The sequence below is a fragment of the Odontesthes bonariensis genome, chromosome 9 (genome assembly GCF_027942865.1).
Source record: "Odontesthes bonariensis isolate fOdoBon6 chromosome 9, fOdoBon6.hap1, whole genome shotgun sequence".
Lineage (NCBI taxonomy): Eukaryota > Metazoa > Chordata > Actinopteri > Atheriniformes > Atherinopsidae > Odontesthes > Odontesthes bonariensis.
The window spans coordinates 17614392-17639464 of NC_134514.1; the positions used below are offsets into that span (position 1 = coordinate 17614392).

The following is a 25073-nucleotide window of genomic DNA, read 5'->3' on the forward strand; positions in this document are numbered from 1 at the left end:
GCCAGTAGTGGATGTCACTGACAGCCCGAAGACATGGAGAGCAGCCACGGGACTCAGTCGTCACTCAAAGCAGCCAAGCCCGTAACAGAGCATAACTTTAAGCATCGATAGGATACGAGGAGTTTCATAAAAACTGCACCCCGCACAGATGTCATGGATAAGGGAATGTAGACTAAAAATGCTTTTTGTTTCAGGCTGTAAGCCTTTCTACTGTAAGTCAGGCATTTTAACATCCGGGGTCAGATGGAGGCTGGAATCAGCCTCAACTGGTTGTTTCTGTTGCCTTTTACTCAACTTCATCTGAATTAGATGAAATTTGATTTACTACATGCTGAATATTAAATGTATATTGGCAAATCTTGTGGCCATAATCTCTATCCATTTGTATTTGTTTAGGTAGACGGTGCTAAAGTGAAAAACAAACAAACAAGTAGTGTTCCTTTTTCTCCCTTCTGTCCTTTTCACCAAGCTTCCCCGTTGGAGACACCTTAAATGTTGCAGTTACTCTCCAGTGATCAGGATCGCCCCGGCCTAATTGATTGCAACAGTTGTCAGTGTTGTCTGTTAGCCCGGTGACAGGCGTCTCAAGGAAAAGATTAGTTTTCTGTCGGCGCAGAGACAGCTCTGGATGTCCCAAACTGCAAACTAATAAAGGGGGGAAAGCAATAAAGCTCGTGGACAGCAGGTTTGACTGTTTTTATAGACAAATCAATAAAATGATAGATGATGGAAAATAACGGCATCTCAGCTGCCGATTTCTACTGGGGTTTCAAATCAAGCCCCACACAGACACACACACACACACACACACACAACCACCGCCACACAAACAGAATGCAGTCTCTGCATTATTAGAATCATGTGTGGTGACACATAAATAAGTTGATAAAACAAGTGGCGCTCATTGAGAAACAACTTCCACTTTCCTGTTGTTTTAAATCAGAGCGCTAATGTTTGCGTGTCATAGCTAATAAAGTAAATGTCCCACTGTAAATCTTCCAGAGACCAAAGGGCCAGTGTCAGGATCAATACTGAGGACAGGTCTTCCTCTGAGCCTGCCTCTAATTGGCTCAATTTCTACAACGTTTGCGTGCTTTTTGTGTGTGTGAGTTTTATGGCGTATCAGTTTGTGTATGACTATTATTACGGCCGTCCAATGAGGGATGGCTCTGTCAGCTCTCTGGAAATTTGATCCGAGGGAGCTTCATTTTCTTCTTTTAATGAACGCAAACCTCACCCTCAGTTTTTGTTACAATGTAAAGTCACAATCGTCGCCGAGTTGGTCTTAGTTTACGTTGCATTTGATTGACAGTAGACTATCGGTTTAGCTTTGACTTTAGATTTCCCAGTTTATTATGATTTTAAAAAGCTGTTTGCAAGTCTTTACATGTACACAATGACATGCTACAGTTGTATGTAGCGTTATCTTATTTGCACATCTGCAAACATCTTCAATTTTTGTAAGTAGCCATAAAAGAATGCAAGATAGAATAAAGACTAGATTTTTGCTTTGAATTCTTTCTTTTCCTTAAGTTTGGAGGTATAACATTAGCTAAGGCAGAAAGTCTGAAAGTAGATCTAAAAAAAAAAAAAAAAAACTCAATTTTTTTGCACAAAAAAAAGCTTCATCAGTGGCTCATCGTGTGGCTGTCATCTCAACTGCCTTGTCACTTTTCATTTAAATCTCTGTTAGGTCTCATTCCCGTCACCGGCGGTCTCGCAGTAAGAGCGGCAGTCGCAGCCGAGCAAGCCGCACCCGGAAGAAGAGCCGCAGCAGAGAGCGAGACCGGAGCCGACGTAAGGGCCATGACCGGGAGAAAGACAAAGAGCGAGACAGAGGAAGAGACAGAGACAGAGACAGAGACAGAGAAAAGGACAGGGACAAGGATAAGAGCAAAGACAAGGCAGAGAAGAAAGGGTAAGTGCAAAGTTATGCTTAATGTGGAAGTTCACTTCACGGGAAGACACAAACATACATATTGTGCAGCTGCTAACTGCTCCACATGGGAACAGAATATGATGATCAGTGTGATCAGATCTAACATGGAGAGCAGTGCCAGCTCGTCCATCACTCAGTCCTTCCATCCATCAGCCTATCGTTACCTTTCCTCCTCTTTTTCCACTGCAATCAAGCATTGGTCCGCACAGGCCTTGTAATATGATACAATTCCCTCCAGTAAAAGAAAATGTAACTGCGGGATATGAGTAGACGGCAGGTAGGCGTGCCGCACAGGTTCAGTTTTTAAAGAATGTTTTGGCCACAAGATGATTTGTGATTTCTTTGCACCCTCTGGGCGCTGTTGCAATATGTCTAGAAACATAATAAGATCATAAGCACCTCCAGTGTCTTTGTTGCACATGCCTGGGAGAGAAAAAAAAACTACTCACAAGAGCACCTTATTAAAGGAAGAAAAGTTGGCTTCCTCACCTGCTAGTTTGTGTCTTATGGAGGATGTAATACAGACCAGGACAAGGTTTAAAGTAGAGGATACTTAACAGGGCTACACTCCACTACTGATGTAACTACCTTAGGGGCATCTTTTGCTTCTACCAGAATAGCATTCACAGTCCCCCTCCAACACAGTGTTCTTTAATGTGATGGGAGGCCACTGTAATATTACTGGTACCCAGTTGTTGCCTGTCTTATCAAATAGCACATATGTGTATATCAAAGCAAAGATCCCAAGAGTGGTACAGAGCAGCTGCTGTGCTACACATTGATTTAAGAGACTTTAGTTTCTTTGGTGAACTGATTCTAAACTGACCGGCCAACTGCATCGGTCCTCGTTGTTCTACAGTGATTAGTTAGTAATTTAGCTGAAATTGATCAGATTATCCACTGGAAATTGATCGGAAACTGTTTTCACAATCAAAATCTTAAAAATGGGCTTGTTCCAGCGTTTAAAAGCGAGCACTTGAAAAAGGGGAGTCATTCAAAGGTTCGCGTCAGCTGACTGAATAGATTGTTCAAATACAGTATGTCTCCATTTGGGTGTGTATTGTTATGGGTATGTTTCACTGTTTATTATTTCATCAGCCACAAAATGAGAAGTCATCGATTACCCAAATATTCAGCAGACAACTTTCCAGTCAAGTTTATAGGCTTAAAGGTTTAAAACTGGAGCGGTGGGGAGCAATTCACAGCACCCGGGGAGCATGGGGATACAGTGCTTTGCTCAAAGGCACCTCGGCCGTGGCAAGGAGGTGGACTGACACCCCTCCAGCTGTCAGTTCACCAATCTTTTGAGCGGTGAGAGTGGGAATCCAATTATAGGACGACCTACTCTAACCACTGAGCCACGGCCGCCCATTGAATCAGAAGCACAAGTTAATTCAGCTATGGACTGAAGTTGTGTTTGGGTTTTCAAAGAAGTTTTAAGAACATAAATACTTTGAGGTTATCATTGTAAGGCTTTTCAATAGATTGATAACAATGTAACCTTTCATGGCTTTCTGACTGAAAATGATCTCCACTCCTCAGTACTGTGTTTTTGCCGGAACAGTTCTGAACACAGACACGACTACAGTGTGCAAAACAAAAATCTGTAATAAGAGCGTATCTAAGAGCATTCTTCCAAACTTCCCTTTGTTCCACAGTGAAGCTGCCGCAGCTTTTCCACGACTTTCACGGGAAACCGAGTGTGTGCACATCCTCATTAAGTGAAGCAAATGCCAGGAAAAGAAAAAAATAGATAAATACATATATTTTTTGAGAGTGAATTGTGACTCAGATATTCTTTTTTAAACCTAACTCGATTTTTGCATTTTGTAAGCATTATGCATAGAAATCACAGAGCGTTTAGGAATTAGCATATCACTCACACCATGGCTGCGTGTTTGTTTAGAATAACAAAATTGGTAAATGTTTTTGTGTTTTTTGGGAAGACGGAGCAGATTTGTTGGTTCTAAAATAAAAGCTTCGCTATTCAGTGCCAGTCTGTGTAGTCGACAGGATTGTCCTGCATCATTGCTGCAGCTTCGGACGGTCATCTGCAGACACTGCTTGGCTGAAGATTTCTCTGTGCAAACGGAGCATTGAGATACACTTTCAAAGGAAAGCGTTGAGTTTATTTTAAGCTATTACATATTGCCTTTCTTAGATCAATATCAGAAAAACAAATAAAGCTAACAGTGAAACGGAAGGCCAGCAGACTATATCTGTTTTCTTATTAAGGCTTCAATATCCTTTAGCATTGATAGGGATCTGTTTCTTTATCTCTGACCCTGCTTTGGCTTGTCTGTGTGCATGTATGTTTGTTGGTTTGTGCTCATGTGTGTTTGCATTCCCACCTGTAGCAGTGTTAATATATTTCAAACTGTCTATCCCGCAATCTGGCCCTCCGGTTGCCTTAAACCAGTTTGATTATTCTATGCCGCCATGTGCCACTGACCTATCGCGTGAGTTGACTTCCAGCTCTCAGCCATCGCGTTAAAGACAGCCAACTTGTATTGTCAGGGCGTGGGCACTGGTATGGATCAGTGGCACAAACCAAAGATGCTGAGTCAGACTCCGATCAGGGGACTTTGAAGCCCAGGTCAACATCTTGGGCTCGATGTTCATTTTAATAAGTCAGTGCTTGTCACTTAATTATTAAACTGAACAGTGTCTCGTTTTTTTTTTTTCCACAAGCTTTTTTTTCAATAGGTTTTATTATTCGTTGTAGTTTCTTCTTTTTTAAGTAGTTACATTTATGTTACAATTTCAAGGTAATTGAATTATCATTAGAAAATCACTGAAGATGCACCGTTCTCCAGGAAGTCAGAGGGATGTTTTCCAATTCTCTGTTTCAGTTTATACCCTTTCATTTTAAGGGTTTAAGGGTCTGCATAGCTGTCATTCTATCTTTGGACCTTGGCATAAATACATTATCTGACAGGGATTGTTATGCCCCATAAGTTCCCGCTGGAATTTAGGTGCCTTTTGACTCCTCTTTTGTCAGAAGAAAGGCAGAAGCTTTTCAGGAATATGTAAAACACAGGCTTTTTTTTTTTCTCTTTTAAACTATATATCTCATCTACGACAACTTGCTTCTTCTTTTTCCTCCGTCTTTGCCATTCTTCTTTATTTTATTTTTTTAAAGGTGTTGGGGGGGGGGGGGGGGGGTCTATATGAGCCCCTGATCCTCAACTCTTGCACACAAACACGCACGCATACACACCCTGTAACACTCCAACCTCATTTACAGGTTTCGTTGCCGGGTGATAGAAGGGGAGCGCAGTAGTTCGATGCTGATGGCAGGGCGGGGTGGAGGAGAGGCTCAGGAGCTTTATAGTGTCTGTCAGGATGAAAGAGGGGCCCCTCAGAGCGGCACCCTGACACCGACTCTGTGTGTGCGCACATGTGTTTGGTGTTGTTGTCATTAAACATTTAAGACTCCTCTAGTATGACAGCAGGCAACTTGGTGCTCCAGTGGCATGTTTTCATGCAAAATTTATTGAAAAAGACTAGCTGTTGTTAGGAGATCTAGTTGCCTTTCACCGGTGGCAAAGGGTAAGTGGATGATTGTGGGAGTGTGTGTGGGAGTGTGTGTGTTTTAGTCTATGGTACACGGTCAGTAGATCAGCCTTCCTTCGAGTTAACGGCTGACTTAGTATTTAGCGAGAGAGAAAGAGAGTTTCCTATGAGACTGTAAGTGTCACCAAGTATTTTTCTCCTCAGTGAGTTTTCTCAACAAAGTGTATTTGCTTGCTGTGTATGGTTCAATAATCAAGCTGGAGCTTAAGATGCCGGAGCTGAAGATGCCAGTAGCTCTAATAAACCTCCGCAGCCCCCTCAGATCGAATGCTTTTCAATGTGGTTGTTTATATGAAAACGTGTTTTTCTGATGTTGTGTTTATGAGACATAAAGACTCTTTGATTTATATTTACCTCCATAAACATAATGTTTGAATTGTTAGACCGGGCTAGAACTTTTATTTTTTTTATTTTTTATTCTCCATAAGTTCCCCATGTGAATGTCGTAATGGACTAATAAGCGCACCTGTAAATTCAGAAAAAACACAAAAACAGGTTTATGGTAGACGTGTGTTTCGGTGCGCTCATTTTCAGCAACAAAGGTGTGCTGGTGAATACAGTAAAAAACAGTTGTGCCACAGAAATGGCAGCGATCCGTGAGGAACAAGTGGTGAAAGTCCAGTAAATGACATTGCCGGTTGCCGGTATTCTACACACATTTAACTTTGCCTTGATTTGTACATCTTTGCAGACAGAGCTGATTCTCTTAATTTCATGTGCTGATCTGGACAGGTTCGATTTTATTGTTTTTTTTTTTCCACTTAAATCAGACCAGAAGAAACTCTGGGTTTTGTTAACAAGCACTTTTGACCCCTATGACAGAAGGTTACTTTGAATATATCAGCAATCCTTACCTGATGTTTTGATTCATTGACCTTGCGTAATTGATGTCTATATGCTCATATGTTAAAAGGTTATTCATTTTTTTGCAGTGTTTCTAGCTTCGCTCAGGCTCGAAGAAAATTGGATAAACTATAGATGGAGAGCAGTCAAGACCCTGTTTTTTTTTTTGTAACTTACCAATACACATAGGTGCAGATACTCCCTTATCTTTCCGTGCCCCACTTCATTCTCAGCTTCTTCGTTAAAGAATTTATCAGTTCTCAAGAGAAATGTTCACCCTTTCCTTCGGGCGGTTTCGACCTCTCTCCTAAGTAACAGATCCCCGAGGTGGTGGAAGAACGTGGGCTGGCTATCGCATCCTCAATCAGAGAGGTCTGTCCAATTAGGCTGAACTTCTTGTCTGTGCCAGGTCATGGGAATGCGTTGGTCCATCTTACTCATTTTAATGTCATTTGAGTAAGAAATGGGCACAGGCTGGGCAGTAGAGGCATGGAGAGCAGTGTGGAGACCTCTCATGGCAGCAGAGAGCCATTTTATCCCCATGCATGTAAGACTGGAGTTGGTATAATGAGCTGTGGGTAAAAAAAAAAAAAAAATTCAAATGACTGCCAACCTTTCAACCTTTAAAGCCTCTTTTTGATATCCTCGCCTATGAAAGAATAATTTCTTAGTTTTTGCTGCTTGAGAAGAGTCACGCTCACCAATCTGCTCATCGGAGTCTCTTTCTGTGAATGTGATTGTTTAGATATTCCTCTCATTATTATGACGAGCTAAACAGAGCCCAGCCTCACCGCAGGGGTCCCGGCAGATCCTGCAGGCCTCAGTTTAGCCAGCTTTGCTCTATCGTTCAGCTCTAACCTCTGGAAGCCTGGATGCTGTGAGGCAGAAAGGAAATAAAACAAGACCCTACACACAAGCTCATGCACACACTTGCACTCATTTTTGTTGATTCTCTTTCCCTTCCCGCCTCACTCTAAGGAAATGATGGTGCGCTTCTTTGCCTCTGTTGAACATCTATCAGCTCATTAGTTTTGATAATACACAGAGAAAGTAAGTGTGTCTTTTTTGTGTGTGTGTTTGTACGTATGTAGCTCCTGCCTGGGGCATCCTCTCAGCCTGCTGGGAATGTTTGTATGGGTGGTGTGGACGGGACCACTGGCTGCTGTGTTGTGTGTGTGCGTGTCTGCGCTATTGCAGGACTTTAGGCTGTGTCTGGCTCTGGGAGTGGGTCTTGGGAGGTAAGAGAGACTTCAAACACCGTCCTCGAAAGGTTAGGATACACTCACATTGACTTAAATCAATGAGCTGTAAGTGTGGGTTTTATTTGTGTGTGCGTCAAGGGGGGGTAGCTCAGTGGCCAGGAGCAAGAAGAGACGTGGGTGAAGCCGAAGCAGAGTGGGTGTGCGTGTGTGTAGCTCGGGTGGGGGGCTGGGTTGTTGGAATAGGAGTGATGCCTGCACGCCAAGGGTGGACAGTACACACACACACACACACAAATTCAGGTCCCAATAGGCTATCGCATGCACACACTGAAGGGTGCAGCTGTAGTGTTTCTTGGCCTGTGGCTGTTTGCAGTCATTAGCCATGTTTTGTGTTTTTGTTTTTTTTCCTCAAACAAAAATGAATTTAAATTGAATAGAAAACATTTTTTTTTTTTAATATGCAGTAATGTTTGTCTTCATCATATGTGCCAATTTAACATTTCTACACACACATAAAAGCAAAAGTTTGATACACTTTTAAGACGAATATGGTGATGAAAAATAACCATAGTTCTACGTCTGGTCTCGGCTGGCTCCACGACAACTGCAGCTTTATTAAAAGTTTGAGTAGGGTTGTTTTATTTTGTATCTGGAACTTCTGATGGCCAGATGCACTCCACAATGGATGAGGATGCAGGTGGCAGGAACAACAGCAGCACGAGCTGTCTGTAGACAAAACGATGGATGTCTAAACTTATAAATGGATTGGTTACACACATGGAAATTGGTGGAAACTTGATTGAAAAATTGGGACCTTTTTCTAGTCCTCTCTGGGAATGCTTAAGCACGCAGAGAATTAACCTTAACTTTTAGTCCTTGGTCCTCGGTCTTTTGAATGTTATGTTGAAATTTAAACCCCGAATCTTGAATAGTGGGAAGATAGAATCTGACATAATCCAGATTATGATGTATGCTGAAAAAAAGTTACTCTCTGAAATGGAAGGTTTGTTACCATTTCCAGAGATGAAACAGCAGGCACAAGCAATGAGTATTGTTGGTCCAAAAGGAGATTAGTCTCATTTTAGGAGCCTGCTGCAGCCAAGCAGAAATAAACTAAGAAAGGGAACATGCATGCATGGAAATTTAGATAAGGTTTTGCTACAGATATTCTAAGGAAATATCATGAAAGTTTCTTATCATCAAATTGTCGTAGGCACAAGACGTTTATTTGTTTGTAATGTTTCTATTAAGGCATCAGAAAAGCCTCAGAGCAGCCTTTGAATGAGAACAGACATTTTTTTTTTTTTCATTTGGTCTCGACAGTTTGTGTGAGAAAAATCTGGCCACTCATAATCACAGGAGAGACACAGGAGAGAGCGATAGAGAGCTGTGACAATCCACTTACTGCGCTCTGTAATCTGTTTAACCATTTAGTGAGTTGTTAAGGGAGTGTGCAAACACTCACACACAAGGGAAGAAAAACACACTGAACACCCCCCGCAGGCCTTCGCGGTTCACAGGAGAGTTTGCCTCCTGAACTGGGTAGCGATTTGGTGCAGTTGCACATTTAGAGCAGTACGTGTGTCCATTTTTTCGTGTGTTGATGTGTTTGAGACCCGCTGTAGGCACTGACAGAAGCCAGGCCTGGAGCGTGATGACAGAGACCAGACCCGGCCAAATAGAAGATCCCCCCCCCCTCAATCCAATTACCCTGTTCCTCTCTTTTATTTTCTCCTCCCCTCTTCTCTCCTTGCCTCCTCTCCTCTTTTTTCACCCCTGTCTTAGCAGGTGCTAGTGATGGCAGTCCCGGCTGCTGTTTGAGTGGCTGCCTGCTCCGCTTTATGGATCAGAGGAGGATGCGGGCAGGATTATAAGCAGCAGGTTATGAGCAGCAAACATGACAGGCCAGCTCCGATTTAGGAGGGTTATGTAAATGTGATTGTCGACAAAATATGTTTTTCTGCCCTCAGTATATTTCCCTCTCTGTCTCTCTCTGGAGTTGCAATGCAGTTGGGTTCGGAGGAAGCAGAGTGGTGCTGAAGGCAGGGAGGGGATCTAAAAGAGAGGATAGTTATGGAGAAGGATGTGTAAAAGAGACAAACTGTTAATGTTTAATTTTCTCTAGACTCCAGTTTTATTCATCTGCACCAGGGGCAAGGGAAGGTGTTGACTAAAGTCTTTATAAAGAAAGCTCAGAGTATATTACAGAGAGAGACGTTATTTTTGCTTACAGAGGATAGACAAAGTGACATCAATAAGACAGAGAGAAGAGTTTTCAGTTAGCCGGGAGTAACTTTTGTCATATGTTTGATCTGAGCTGCTCAGAGACAGAAATACAGCTCTGCAGATATTGCCAAATGGCATTGATCATTACAAGACTACTGCTCTCAGGCTGGGTAAAAAGCATTTAGGACATAGTTAAGTACCGTGACTCAGTTGTTGAAGTAAATATTGCCCGAGAGGCGCATCTAACAATCATCCTCTGATGAGGTTTGAAATAACCTGCCATTTTCAGAGCACTTTCTTTTACACAGAAATGAGCCGAAACAAAAGACTTTTGCCTGTGCTCAGCCGTCACACGAGTGAACGGAGGCTTGATTGTGATGTCTGAGGGATGGGAGTGCTCATGTGTGTCACTGATGGAGTCGGCAGTCCAACGCAGCTTATGTTAAACATTGAATAGGTAAGGGTAAGTTAGGAACCCCCCCCTCCCTTCCTGCCCATTTAGTCTGCCACATTTCAGCAGAAGTTTAGATCTCTTGGCCGATGATTAATTCATTTGTACTAATGTCTTACTCACTCTTGCTTTCCTTCACTCTCATGTGCTGTCTTGCTCTCTCGCCAGTCTAGTCCCTGAAGTTCTCTAATAGAGTTATTCTATCTTGTGTCTTATTCATTCTGCCTGGCATGCACATGCACACTGCCGTCTCTTTTTCACTGTCCACTTCTTGTTTTTTTTGTTTGCCAGTGGTGCATGTGGAGTCTTCATTTTTATGTGATCTATAGCTCTACTTGGGGGTTGGCTTTATGGTAAAAATCCTTCTCAGCTCATTCAAAGGAATTTCCTCCAATACCAATATGCAGTAGTGGAAAATGGAGTGGAACAAGTACAGTTTGAGTCTGGTTGAGCATATACACGCAGTAGTAACTGGAATCCCAACTTATCTGGGTGTGTCAGTACACCTTTGAGAGGTTTAATTTCTTAAAATTTCAGTTAGACTAACATATTTACATGCATTTTAAAAGATCAATCTTGGTCGGGCTGACACGAGCGTTTTCTTTGGCCATGCTGACATACTATCGTCCACAAAGCATTAGGCAATGTCACATTACATTTATTTTGTGCAGTTACGCTCATTTAGCTCTTCATTTCAGGAGATGTCAGAAGCAAACATACTGGAAAACTCCGATGCACTCTTTCACCAGGACTGCGTTTTAAAAGATTGTAGCATAAAGTTGCATAAGATACAAATACAAATATGCAAGTTATGTGTATACACTTCAAAACGGTGCTTGGATATACAACTGGTGCTCCATCACATCCGATGTATGACAACAAACAACAGCATGCAAATGTTTAAAGTGCCGTGTTGCCTTGTCAGGCATTGTGAGACATTCTGTCATATATGTTGAATGGAAAAGTCAGGTTTTATGCCTCTTTATAGATTCTAATTATGCTTCACTTAGATGCACATTTTTACTCAAAGAAGATGACTGATAATGTTGAGCACTGCCAATTCTAGCTCAAACACATAATTTGCTCTCACCAGATCATTGATTTTTCTCAATCTGTCTTTCTGCTCCTTCAGTATCTGTGATTCAGACCTTCTGTTCTTTTTTTTCCATCCTTTATTATTTAGTTCTGCCTTTCAATTTCTACCTCTCTCTCTCTCTATGCCCAGTTCTGACGCCACGGAAACTATGTACAGTGTGTATAAATATCGTGGGCACTGCTGTCTAATCAACAGAGCGATAAATTAACTTCTTTTCCCCCCACGTACACACTCACTGGTGTGGACCTCCTGAAATCTGTCAGTGCCGAGCTCTGCCTGGAAAATGTTTTTAGGGGGAAAATGGTGGAGTATTTCATAAAATAAAACAGAGTAGCAAATCATCTTGTTAAAGTTTCAAACAGATATTAATCAGATTGAATAATGCTGCCGGAGCCAATATTATGGCACGCACAGTTTGGTGGGTATACATAAGCCATAATTACTGTATATTAAATGTGTGTTTGAGTTGAGTTTAGATGTGATCATGCAGGATGTTTGAATTTCTAATGTTTATAATGTAAAGTATATTAATGCAGTGGGTAAACGTTGCCAATCGAGTACTTATGCCGTGTTATTGATAGACTTCAAATGTTTTTCTTTGTGTGCGTTTTGCACAAGAAGCCAGAGTTCCCAAGTATTAAATATAGTCCTTTTAAAAAAAAAAAAAAAAAAAAAAGAGAAGAAAGCCTTTTGTACTTCGAGTTCAGCTATTTGAGTTTTGTAAACATGACTGGAAATCCGACCACACTTTCAGTGACACGTTCAGCGTTTGAGAGTTTTTGAGAAACTGTGCTTCAGCACAAAGCCCTCGTGTTGAGTTGAATGGAGGGGAATGTTTTATTTGCATGTGAGCTTTAGTTAAACACTCCTTGGCATCTTGGTGCGCATATTAGTCTTGCGGTGTTCGTTTGTCGGTTTGCATTAGTGTGAGAACTGGGTTTGCTTAACTTTTGCCCCACTTCCCTTAGAAGTCTACAGACAGAAGATAGACACACACACACACACACACACACACACACACACACACACACACTCACAAACACACGCACGCCAGCCTGACACCTCTCCCTCTAGGCCGAACTGCAAAGTGCTCGGGGCCATGTTGTTTTGTTTTCTGACGGACAGACAGAAAGAGAGGGAAAAAATCGACAGGCTTGCCCTGGCCAGCGATTACGCCAGTTTGACACCACAGACGGAGAGAAGGAGAGGGGAAAAAAAAAAAAAAAGGAGAAGTGAAAAAGGCACGGGAGAAAACGGTGTGTAGATGATATGAATAACAATGTAAGCGGTGTGTCTCCCTGGACTCTGATAACCTGCAGACCACAGCCTGGTGCCTGTGACAGGCTGGCCTTTGTGGCCACTTTATCCTGCCTGTACACTTGTAAGGTAGAGCCGGGATAATCGCACCTAATCTAATTAAGGCTAAAGAGGGCCATGACTGAGGCTGGCCAGGAGCAGACTGGGCACTCCACACACACACACACACACACACCAACAAATACAGCTCAGCAGTGAAATCCTGTTTGCATCAGAAATATAAGGTTGTCATATTGATTATGCAGATGAGGTGGTAACGGGGACTAACTGCCGCTCAGGCCAGCCGGTTACAGCTGACACAGGCTAAAGAGAGGGATACAGGGAGGAAGAGAGGATTAGAACAGGTTAAGGTCTGTTTTCTTTCACCCAGTTTGCATGTACCTCTTTTAGGTTCAGAGCAGTATTGTTCCTCTTGCTAGTTTCTCCCCTGTTAAAGAGACTGATGGCGAGAATGAGGGGGTGAAAGATTTAGACAATATTCTGTCAGCTTGTTTAAGTCAAACAGGTTTTTCAGTACACACGACGGGCCGTAAAAGTCATGCAATCGGTTTCGAGGCTTATAGTGGTTGAAATAAAGAGTATAATATCCGCTTTTTTCATGTGGAATATGAGCACAGCAATTTAACATAAAACTAAGGACAAACATATGTCTTTATTTAAATTTTTGATCTTTTGAATCTTTTGAATTTTTTTTTTTTTTTATTGATGGATCAGCCCTCATAGATGTTTTGAAATATCTTTGTCATGTTTCATAGGTTGGAACCTGCAAATATTAACTTTTTACCTGATTAAATGGCTTCAAAACAATCAAAAGTATTTTGAATATTAACACAATGATAAATTAATTACTAGTTTGGGCTCACTTAGCTACATAAATTTGCTAATAAAACATGTTTATACATGGCTATTAAAACTTGTCTTTGGGTATGTGTGTGCGTGTGTTTGTGTTTGTGTTGTGTGAGGTGCCAGCCAGCAGTCGGATTGCTTTTTCCCCGCTCTACCTCAATAAAAAGGCCTGGGTATTCTCTGGATGAGGGTGTGATGTACAATTGAAGGGCAGGATTGAAACTGATTACCTTGTTAACTCCTGGCACCCACTGGCAGCTTGAAATAGACCTGAGCACTGGGGCCTGATTTGCAAATGAATTACCCCATCACCCGGCTCTCCCCCCCTTTCCCCCCCCGGTCTTCCTCCCTCTCTTGCGTTCTTTTTCTTTTTTCGTGTGTCCATTCGGTGCCAAGATCATCTTTTTATATTGTGCCATGACAGATGCTGTGCCGGGCTGCCATTGTTCCTCATCAGTTTTTCTGGGGCCGCAAAGAGAGCCAAAAGATTTCCACATGTGATTTTGATACAAGCGTCCTTCCTGCCGTATAGCACGGTGCTTCGTTCTTTGTGTACCAGCACTGCAATCTACATAGTTTGGAGCAGGCAGAAATGTTGGGGAGTGTCATTGTCTCAGTTTCAATAATGGAGAGGTATATCTCTGATTAGGAGAGGTTATAATTGGGAGGTATGAAAAGGACTGGCGGCTATTGAAGGAAACCACGGGGAAATTGATTGCTTTCCGTGTCTCCCCTTTGCTTTTTCCCTCTCTGTCTTTGTCCTGTTCTCCCTCTATGTTACACACTAAAATTAAGTCGATTTTCTTTAAAACGTGGGCCAACTATTCGGTTACTGTCAGCACTGAGCTCGGGTGTGTAAGCCGGGAAGTGGGAGAGATGGTTTTTCCAAAGAGAGACGTGATTAATTTTTGGTTTGTTCTACGTGTGTGTGAATAGGTGTGTGTGTGTCTGTTCAGTTTTTCCGGCTCAAATTGAGTTGTAGATAGTTCCTCAACCATGACCTGGTGAAGCTTGATTTATTTCATTTTCAACTGAATCACAGATACTTGCCTGTCTATTTGTGTCTAAAGTCTTTTCATTCATATAATCTCATGAGTGATTAAAATACTACATCAAAGAAATGTTAGTTTAAAAAGTTGAGCCCATTTAGAAGTACCAGATACCTTTTGTACCTTCTGTATTTGTTCTTTTAAATAAAACACAATATAATCAACAATTTCAAAATGGATCCAAATTATGTTTTTATATTTTAGGTTCTAACAAGATGCTGCACATAATACTATAACACTGAAAATAGGGAATTTAAACGTATAAAGAATGTAAATGCTGTCTGTTTGACCGTGACACCTTTTCCTTAATACCTCAAACTTAGTTTGGCATTTGTGTGCATCACTTTTTTTTTTAATCTTACTCATCAGTTGATGTATGGCCTGATGCTGATACAAATAGCTGCTGTTAGTGGCAAAAAGCACACGTGCTGTTTAGGAGCTGGTAACGAAAGAGCCAGCAACACATTTTGGTCTGTAACATTGGTAATAGGAGTTTCACTGTGGACTGGTTGTAACAGGGACATTACAAAGATCATTTCTGTCATTTGATTTGGGTGTCACCCTCATTCAGGTGGCAGATATGGGTGTTGAATGAACAGGTGTGTGAGTCTGCTTCACCAGAAGGGCCGGCCGTAAATCGGCTTCCTCTGCTCTTTAGTCTTCCCCTCCTGACTTTTTTATTGACTGCCCCTCAGCCTCCTTCAGAGAGAAACATAAAGTGCTGAATTTGTTAGCCTCCTTTTTAATGGACTGCCTCTCTCTAGTCTCTACCATTTTGGGATTATGCTAAAATAAAGCCCCCTCCACTGGGGAGAGGGGCAGCTTGTACGCTCCCAAATGTGTGTGTATGTGTGTGTGTGTGTATGCATGTGGAATTACATAGAACGCATGGAACGATAAGTCTGCGTTTTGTTCCCTCTTATGTGTTCTGCATGGAAGAGTGACAGCCCCTGACTTACCCCTGCATTATCCTTTCCTGTCACTCTGCGAGTGTGCGTATTTGTGTGTGTCCTTCCAACCTCCTCTTAGCTGTATAAAACCCTGAGAGGTAGCTCTGATAGCTCATACAAGAATACAATTTCAATTTCAATTGGTAGCCCTGTTAAAAAGGGGCCATGGAGATGGCAATCAGGCCTGGGGGAAAGCGGCGCTGCCTGTGTGTGTGTGTGTGTGTGTGTGTGTGTGTGTGTGTGTGTGTGTGTGTGTGTGTGTGTGTCTGTTCTTCAATTGCCCAATATCAAGCTTTTGCCTTCTAATAGTTAAACAGGCAGATGTCACTGATGTGGACTGTGTATCAGAGTATTGTGTGTTCTATTTGAGAGAGTGTGTGTGTCCCCATCACACTGACTCTTTAATAAATATGCCTGCCATTCTATCAGCAGTCAAACAACTTATGAATGCTCGATGACACGCCTGACAAGGCATGCAACTGTGGCAAATAGGATGCACATGGACACACACACACACACACACACACACTCTTTTAAATGATGTCTCTCTTATAGCGTTGCAGTGTCCTGTCTCCCTTTGCCGTTTCTCTCTGCTCCTCTCCTCACTATCTCTGATTGATATCAGTTCGAGAACACTGATGTCAAATGTTATTTTTTTCAGCAAAGGCATTGCAAGGAAAACAAAAAGGTTCACTTTAAGAAAAAAGCCGAGTAGTACTGATGTTTTAGCCAAAGGCCTCTCCTGTCAAAGTTATATTGGTTGCACTCAGGACTTCGGAGTGCTTTTTTTCCTTGGTCACACTGGTGCGCTTAACATTTAGCGCACCCCCCCCCCCCTTTTTTTTTTTGTTGCATGTGCGTCTTTGTTTGTGCTTTTTCCACCAAATTCACAGTCATAGAAGAATGCCGAGGGCACATAAGTTTCAGACCTTCAATTCTGACTGGCTCTGCAAGAGAATATCTTGTAGACTGGTGTGTGTGGTACAGCCCGTAGTCTACTTTCTGAGAACAATACCTGCTAGGAGCTGGCAAAATGAACAGAATCCCAGCTACTTGTAGAATGAAAACACACACAAGCCGGCTGTATTTTTTTCATTTAAAAAAAAAAAAATTAAAAAATGCTCTGCTTCCCATATTTCTGATCCAGGGTCTGAAAGCTCCAGTCTGGGTCTCACAGCATCATTGAAGGTGCCTTTTAAAATAATCCGTCCTCAGTAAGACTGCAGTAACTCTGGCCAGGCACTAGAGGTAGGATCAGACTACAGTTGCACTTCACAAATACTTATTAGCCCACTTTCTGTGGCTCAGGTGCAAAAGTTGTCCAACGTGTCCAATGTGCCCAAAGCCTGTCCAGTAAAAGTAGTCTTGTTGTTGATGTTTCAGTTTTCAGAAATGAAACCCTTGAAGACAAAACATCCCACTGCCATACATACATCGTCTGTTGTGACGACTGTCTTGCCAACAAAGTGCTGTCCTTCCCCGCAGCATTTCATCGTCAGGCAACAAACTGGCAGTGAAGAGATGATAATGACATTTATCTTTGCTTAAAATACAGCCGAAGGTTCTGAAAGACTGCAAACATAAACCATTACTTCTGCTGAGAATAGAGGCGTCTGAGATGAGAAATCCTCAAGCTAAGAAAAAGATACTCTTAACAGCAATGTGAGGTCAAACGAGACTTATTTTTGTGTCGTGATAGACACAGGTATTTTTGTTTCAAGCCATTTCTTGAAAGTTATGATGGAAAAGAATATTGATCACAAAATTTGACTTTATGAATAATGACAAACTTTTATCTACTCCTCTGCTCCTGTTTACAAGCATCTACATAACTACCAGTGAGTATGAGAGATGACAAAATGGTGACCCTTAAAAGATGTTGTTTTGGCGCTTCCGGCACCATGAAAAATGTAGGTGGAACGACGTTGTTGGAAATGTATATTTTTTTTTCAAAAAGTGCAACCCCTCGTGGTTCATTACTGATTATGGCTGTTCACTGACCACGAATCTTTTCGCTCGTTTTGTAAATGTTTATACCGGGTTGTATTTAACTGTATTTAAACATCAATGATGCTTGAAAAGGAAAATGCTGCAAAGGTCGTTTTGATTGATTAATAATTCTGCCATTTCAGCCCCAATCACTGCTATAAAGTTATAGTGGTCGTCGATATGAGACTTTTAAAGGCGCTACGGGAGGGAGTATAAAAGAAGCCTGTTACAGTATGCCTGGTAAAACTGGTCAGTAGTGGGCAGTGAAAGGGTTAAAGCTTTCACTTTCACGACAGCAGGTCTGAGAGGTAATGCATGGCTGATGAGTGCCGGGCTAATGGGCAGCTCTGTTAGCTGGAAATCAAATGACTGCCTCTGCATTTTAAGTCCCTCTGTCGCCTCCATTGACTGACTAAAGATATTCATCTCCGCTGTGTCAGGGGGTGGAGGGAGGGGAGAGAGGGAGGGAGGGGAGAGAGAGAGAGAGAGAGAGAGAGAGAGAGAGAGAGAGAGAGAGAGAGAGAGAGAGGGGGGGGGTCAACTAAAGAGAGAAAGAAAAAGAGAGAGGGTGAGGTAAAAGAGGGGAGAGCATCTTAGAAGAACCTGAAGACCTAATGCAATTATTAGAAACTTGACCACAAATGACAACTCATCTGGCGCTGTAATTAATTGTCTGCTAGCAGGAGTGCAGGGGCATGCGAGGGTGAGGCAGAGACAGAGAGAGAGGGAGAGAGAGAAGGAGGAGAAGCAGGTTGGTGAATGGGAATTGGGAGAGGTGAGGAAAATGACAGGCAAGGAAAAGCACAGGGATAGAGATGAGGGAGGATGAGGCGACAGTGTAAAGATTGTCATTAACGAGCAAGACGCCATAAAAGGGTTCAGACGCTGAAACTGAACATGCAATGTGAGCGACGGAGGCCGAGAGACGACGGGGAAAAACAAGGATTGGAGTAGATTACAGAGGGAGAGGTGAGGATGTGAGAAGGAGCTTGGAAAAGATGAGCAGAGGAGTGTAGACAGTGTGATGGATCCAGCGACCATGTTAAATTGGTCCGTATTGACCTTGCCAGGGCTCACTTTAACACTCACACTTGTTTGTCCAGTTTTACTTAATTGACCACAGATAACTAATTACCGTTTCCTGGAACAACAGTACATTACTCTCTGTCTCTGGCCTCTCTTGCTCACTTGCCATTCTCTGTCAGGCTATCAGTCTTCTTGGCTTGCAGCTATTTACCGGAAAGAAGGAGAAAAGACACGAGACTGTGTCCAAAAGTTAATCATACCAGTTCTCCGCCTTCAAGATCTTATCAGTGATGACCTGTCATGCCCGATCAGCATTTTTGTAAACTTTGCATCTTTAATTTGGTCAAAATCTTAAAACTTTTTTCAAATTCCTATTTTTTCCTCCACTTGTTGACTTCTGGTACCCAGTGGATGCCTTTAACTGTATCATTCAGGTTCTTTTATTAAACTCTTAACTCTTAAAGACTACTTGATGTAGAGGTGATGGCAGAGCACATCTTGGCTTGGCTTGGCTTGGCTTGGCTTGGCTTTGTGACCATCCTTATCCAACTGGTTCCCCTTGTATGATCAAGAATAAGCTACTATATGGATTTTAGGTGCAACATCATAGTTCACCAAACTAGAATTTTGTTCAGCTCTTAAAAATTTGTTTGTCAAAGCTGAGAAAACAAGTGTGTAAAGGCCTCGGTATGCTACTCCGTCGCTATCCGCCAATCCAACTCAGTGGTCACGCAGAGGCTATTAAACCTTTCGAAGTTCTCCGTCGGGATGTTGGGATACGCAAGGCAATTCACCTCCCGATCGGTAGGCGTCGCTATAGACGACCCAATCTCGCGACGTCTAGCGTGAAAGTCGTTGATTGATTGTTCACCTTCCGGCTCCGTTCCACTCCTCACAGTGAACGATGGCTACCGAGAGAGAAAGACTTTTGTTGGAGTTGGGAGCTTATTGATATTGAAATGCAAATAATTTTGACCAAATGTTGACCGGCACACAGTAAACTCTTTCAAAAATGGCGGTGTTGTTGTTGTGAGAGCAAGGAGCTAAACCGGAAAAGGGATTCCGGAAATGATGTTGTTAGCCGACCAATCACAACCCTTGCGTTCTCCGCGAGTCTCCGTCTCCTCGACGGATCGATAGGAATTTTAGATAGGAATCTATATCGGCTATAAATCAGGCTTAAATCGTGAAAATGCACAATTTGAGGACAGGCTATCCCAGTCGCCATGCTACAACATTTACATTTCATTTCCCCATGGTATCAGATTAACCATTTTCACTCATGAATTCTGGGAAAGTTTGGGAATATATGAACTATGAAATTGGGTGTCTGGCATTTTTTTTCTCAGCTGCTTCTCACATGAGCACTTCACAGCAGCTTTCTGGCTTTAAGCACAGTCTGATTTGTCGCTGAACCGCTTCTGTTTGGTCTTTGTCAATTACCAAAGAGGAACAGCAGCCCCAAAAAAACCCAAAAAACTAATCACCATCCCTTCCAAACTTAGCTGTATCAGTTCTCTGTTACCTCACCCACATTATAAAGGGACTGTGTACTGCTTGTGATACAATATATTCATTCTGTATGGATATAAAATGTTTTTAATTTGCCTTTAGTTCAGTTTCATGATGGAATTCCAGCTAAAATATATCACTTGCCTGCTATGCCTTCTTAATATGTCAAGCCTGACCCTCTGTGTCACACATCACAGTATGTCGGCTTCATTCTTGTCTATCCATGTCTGCACTTCATCTCCTTTTCTCTCTCCTGCTGTGTACCAGGGCTATAATGTGCTCCTGTGGTTGTAGTAAGCAGGCCATAGTGTCTCTGAGGCCTTGTGCTACACCACCATTACTATCTGGCCTGCCTCCACTACAAATTGGATGAACAGGCACTGACACATTTTCAATATTATTACATTAAACCAAGTGGATTTTGATTGATAACCTAATATTGGCCTAATGCAAAACATCAATCATGGCAAGTATATTAATTATTTAATATTGTGGCGTAATTCAGAAATCGATGCTCACTCTGCGTTGAAGGCACAGTGTAAGGAGGGAGGGAAGGAAGAGAGAGATGGGAGGAAAAGAAAAGTAATCCCCGAAGACCTCAGCAGATTATATGATGTTTTGAAAAGAGAGATGAGGATATAAACTGGTGTGTGTGTGCGTAATCGTTTGCTTGTCTAATGGATAGAGCGATCCCTTCGGCCCTGGTGCGGACAGCCCTGGACAGCTTGCCCTTGATGAAGTCAGGACAGCAGATGAAAGAGTGGGAGATTAAATGCATGTGAAGAGCTTAATAAAGGTTGTACTGGAAAAATAAAAGACGGAGAGAAAAAGATGTGGGTTATAAAAAGGAGTGTGAGGGATGAGATGAGAAAAGAAATGAGTGGAGGAGGAGGGATTGAGCGCTGCGTCTCCTCTGTGTTAGATTGTTTCTCACTAATTGCGCTTCATTAGCGGATTACACACACTGTCACCACGGTAACAAATGTCTTGCTGTCTGGTTGCCGGGCGCCCGTCATGTATAATGAATGTGGCGGGGTGTTTGTCAGAATGTAATGTAATTACAGCTAGATGAAGTTTGCCTTAAGTGGTTGACTTGTCTGCATGTGGCTCACTGACAGAGCACAGAATAAACAAGCAAACGTCACTTCTTTATGACTTCTTTTTCCCCCCTTGTAGTTTTAATCTTTTTTTCAGCTATTTCGGTTGACGTTTTTGTCCCTCTTTGCAATTGTTTAGATAGGTTGATGATGTGGGAATGGCATAAGTTTGTGGTCATTCTGGGCATGGGACAACGTCTGATGGATGATGGGATAAATAGATGGATGCACAGAGGAATAGAGGGAGAGTGAGTTGGAGAGTGGGATGGATTAGACAGTATGTAATTTTAGAGATGGTGTAGATTTACACTGTGATGCTGCTGGCTGCATTAGCAACTGAAGCCTGTCGATAAGCCTGCCTCCCTCTCAGCACCCACACATACACAACACAGCGTAAAACACGGCCTGGGTGGAGTTGTCAGTAATGGAGGCCAGAGTTGGACGAGGGCTGCTGGGATCGGAGACGGGGGCTGTTTGTGTTCTCTTGATCTTTTGATTTCCACCGCTGCAAATTTGAAATGTGCCAAAATTGCATCTATTATTTACTGCCAATTTGCTCTTTTTAAAACAGACTGCTCCCCCGTCCGCCTCTACTTCCTCAGCTTGCCTTTCTGCTGAAGCTACCCTGATAATCATACACACATTTTTTATTAATTCACAGATAATAAGCTCCCGGTTCTTTCTTTGTAGTTGGAAATTATCATTATGACTGCCAGCAGTGTGGCGACAGTATGAGTTAACCTCTGCCGGGATTAGATGCAAAAGCATGAAAATGCACACAGCATTTCAGTCTGAAATGTTAACAATTAATATGAATCCTCACTGTGTTTATTTCCTTTGATTAACCAAAACCTCTTTGATATCATCAATTTCTTTTTCTGTGATTATAGCTCATATGATTTTTCTCATTATGACAATTGCTGACTGTATCAGTTGAAGCTGAAATTATTAGTTGTTTAATCTATCAACAGAAAATACTCAGTTGTTTTTTCCCCCCTAAATAAAACCCTTTTTCTTTTCCACCCCCGAAGCAAAAGCAGTAGCTATAACTTTTTGAATTTGAAGTTTTATTTATTTATTTTTTGCTGTGCGCTCATTCAACATCAAAACTCAATATTTTGGGGCTTTAGATTATTGGTTTGTTGTTTGCTGCCTAAAGACATTTCAAGACCTAAGCATCTGGCTTTGGAAGCTTCTAAAAGCATTTGGCCGTTCTCTTTTTTTGACATGTTATAACGTTACAATGAATCAACTGATCAAGAAGATGAGTAGATTAGGTATCGATGAAAAAGAAGATGATTTAGAACCTTAATCAGGTTAGATTATGTTTCATTTTATTGTGGCAAACTACTGAGAAATTAATTCTGAAGAACACAGACAACAGAATTTGTTCTGTGTGTGTCTGTGTGTGTCTGTGTGTGTGCATTTCCACAACGATGCTTTTATTAAATGAGTTTTTGTGTCGGCACTTTGAATAAAGTGGTGGAAATGTGTTGTTGTGTTTCAGGGACGCCGGGAGCATCAAAGGCAGATTAGAACATCTGGTAAGTTCTATTTGACACACACAAACACACACACGCACGCACACACACACACACACACACACACACACACACACACACACACACACACACACACACACACACACACACACACACACACACACACACACACAGACCTGCACACTTTGATATCTGCATTGTTAATGAAACCTCTGCAATTGCTGCTGAATACCTGCAGCTAACCGGCAGCGAGAGACAGACAGAGAAAACGGGGATAGATAGAGGATAGTGCCTCCCCTAGGGCCCGGTCCAGCTTTTATATTAGCATTTCATTTATCCTCGATTCTGCCCATACGCACACCCTCGTTTTAACTGGGAGTTGAATATTTGTGTGGTTTGCTTGCGTACATACCTGTATGCGCATTCTTGCATGAAAGGATTTTTTTTTTTTTTTTAATAAATCCAAACACAGGCTCCCTGTCTCCTTCTCCCTATCGCTCTTTCTGTCAGCATGGGGCTTTTCCAGCAGTCTTCTCCTGTCCATGAATTGAGAAGCTGCTGGAACCGTTCTCCTGGGACAGCCCTGAAAATTTAATGACCGCCGTTTTCAGGGTTCCTCTCGCTACTTGCTTTAATACGGGGTCACAGTGCCGCGCAACAAAGTGAAAAGGTGCTCTATCCTCTTTTTGGGTGGGAAGAAAGCAAGGCTTGATGTGCCCCATATTCCAGGGGATGAATTATAGACAGGGGTCAGTGAGGGTCTCGGCTCTCTGTGGATGTCACATGCCCTCCCCTCCCTTTCCTCCCTGCATACTAAACTCCAACTCCCAGCACCCTACGCAAATGACCCCCGCCCTGCCACGTGTTACGCAAATGACCCCCCGAATATGCCACACCAATGACCTACCCCGAAATTCAAGCAGTTCTCACTAGTTATTCACTTCTGCGAGCAGCAGATCTCATAAAGTTGAAATCAGATTTCAACAAAGTCAGGCGCAGGTGCAGAAATGTGTCCCATAGTGTTCGTAACATTGATGCAAGTGCTTTTCCATATAGTCCATTTATTGTATTGTTACAATATGAGGCATTGTATATATTATAATGAACTGCTCTCTGCTTTTTAAGACTTCTTTTAGTCCTATAGAAGCACGAGGCATTGCGTTTCTTTTTGTTGGCTCCTAAACCACTTCTGCGTTTGTTCCCAAATAAGAGATATCAAGCGGTTTACTCTACAGTGAGTAATACATTGTAACTTGTAGTCACCTACAGTTGTCAAGTTTGTTTCTGAAAGTCTTTGCAAAAACTTGTGCATATGTTGTACAAGCTCAACTGTAGAGTTTCAGGTTTGACTCTATGTTTTCAGGTTTGAAATAAGACAGACTTTGAATAAATATGTTTAGATCTGAACATAGTAATGGTCTCGTTTAGGTTAGAAGATGTCTGTGGGTGTGTCCACAAATGTGAGTGATGTACTTCTCCATAAAATTTTGTTTGAATTATTCAAGAGTGCGTTAGATGCATAAACAGCATTAATCAATACGTGTATGGGCAGTTATATCCAGGCAAACATTGTGAGAGCCTGTATCTCATGCAGAGATGAGTCTTCCTCTTACACATGTGGAGAAATGCAAACTAATTTAGATGAGGCTTAAGTGATTCTGGGTCCGTATTTAGTTCAGACAAATTGTCTTTGCAAGTGCTTTCATGTATGTGCTGTATACATCAGCAAAGTCACAAGTGAGTGCGGTTGTTGTCACACTTGTTACGCACTTTATTTTTTGGCTCAAAGTGAAAGGTCATTGCCCTGTTCTGCGATTTCAGTTTTCATGACAAACCGTCAAACAAACAACACTGAAAACTTACTTCAAGCTAGTTCATTTGTCCCCTTTGTTTAGGAATTACACGTGTCGTACTGTCCCTTTTGTTCTAAACTGTAATTAGTTTTTCAGAAGAGCAGTTGGGAAATATGGACCAAATTCACTTTAAACTAATGCCGTTCTCATTAGGAGTCATATTGTTTATGTGAAATCTGGGTTTCCTGGCAAGTGTTGGGTCAAAAATGACACAGTGACTGCACCAAGTTTACCCACAGAGACTGTTTATAACACGATGGTGTTTAATTATTAGTCGCTGATTGTGTTTACACTCATCGAGATGACTAGATCGAAACATTACACATTTCCACACGAGAAAAGCACACACAAATACACATCCGTTTATTTACCAGCACATTTTTTGTATACGTGTCTCAGGGAATTTGAATCTTTGAATACTGAACGTTTGAATTTATGGTTGTGTTTATGCTTATGGGGAGATTGCACCCCAGCAGGCAGCTGCCTGGGGAGTGCAAGACTCTGATTACGATTCGGGACAGAGAACTGTAAATAATGGAGCTCATCTCCCTCTGAGGTAGAGTTGCAGGGCTGTTCGAATGGTGTTTTTCTGAATAACA

At 42.1% G+C, this 25073-nt stretch overlaps 1 protein-coding gene across 1 annotated transcript in view; it reads left to right on the forward strand.

Annotated features, from left to right (window-relative positions):
- rsrc1 (arginine/serine-rich coiled-coil 1) overlaps positions 1–25073 on the forward strand; it is a 108389-nt gene that overhangs the window by 18318 nt on the left and 64998 nt on the right. Inside the window, exons 4-5 of the mRNA XM_075474406.1 lie at positions 1694–1918; positions 22627–22663. Coding sequence (XP_075330521.1) covers positions 1694–1918; positions 22627–22663 — 262 coding nt within the window. The remainder of the gene's footprint in view (positions 1–1693; positions 1919–22626; positions 22664–25073) is intronic.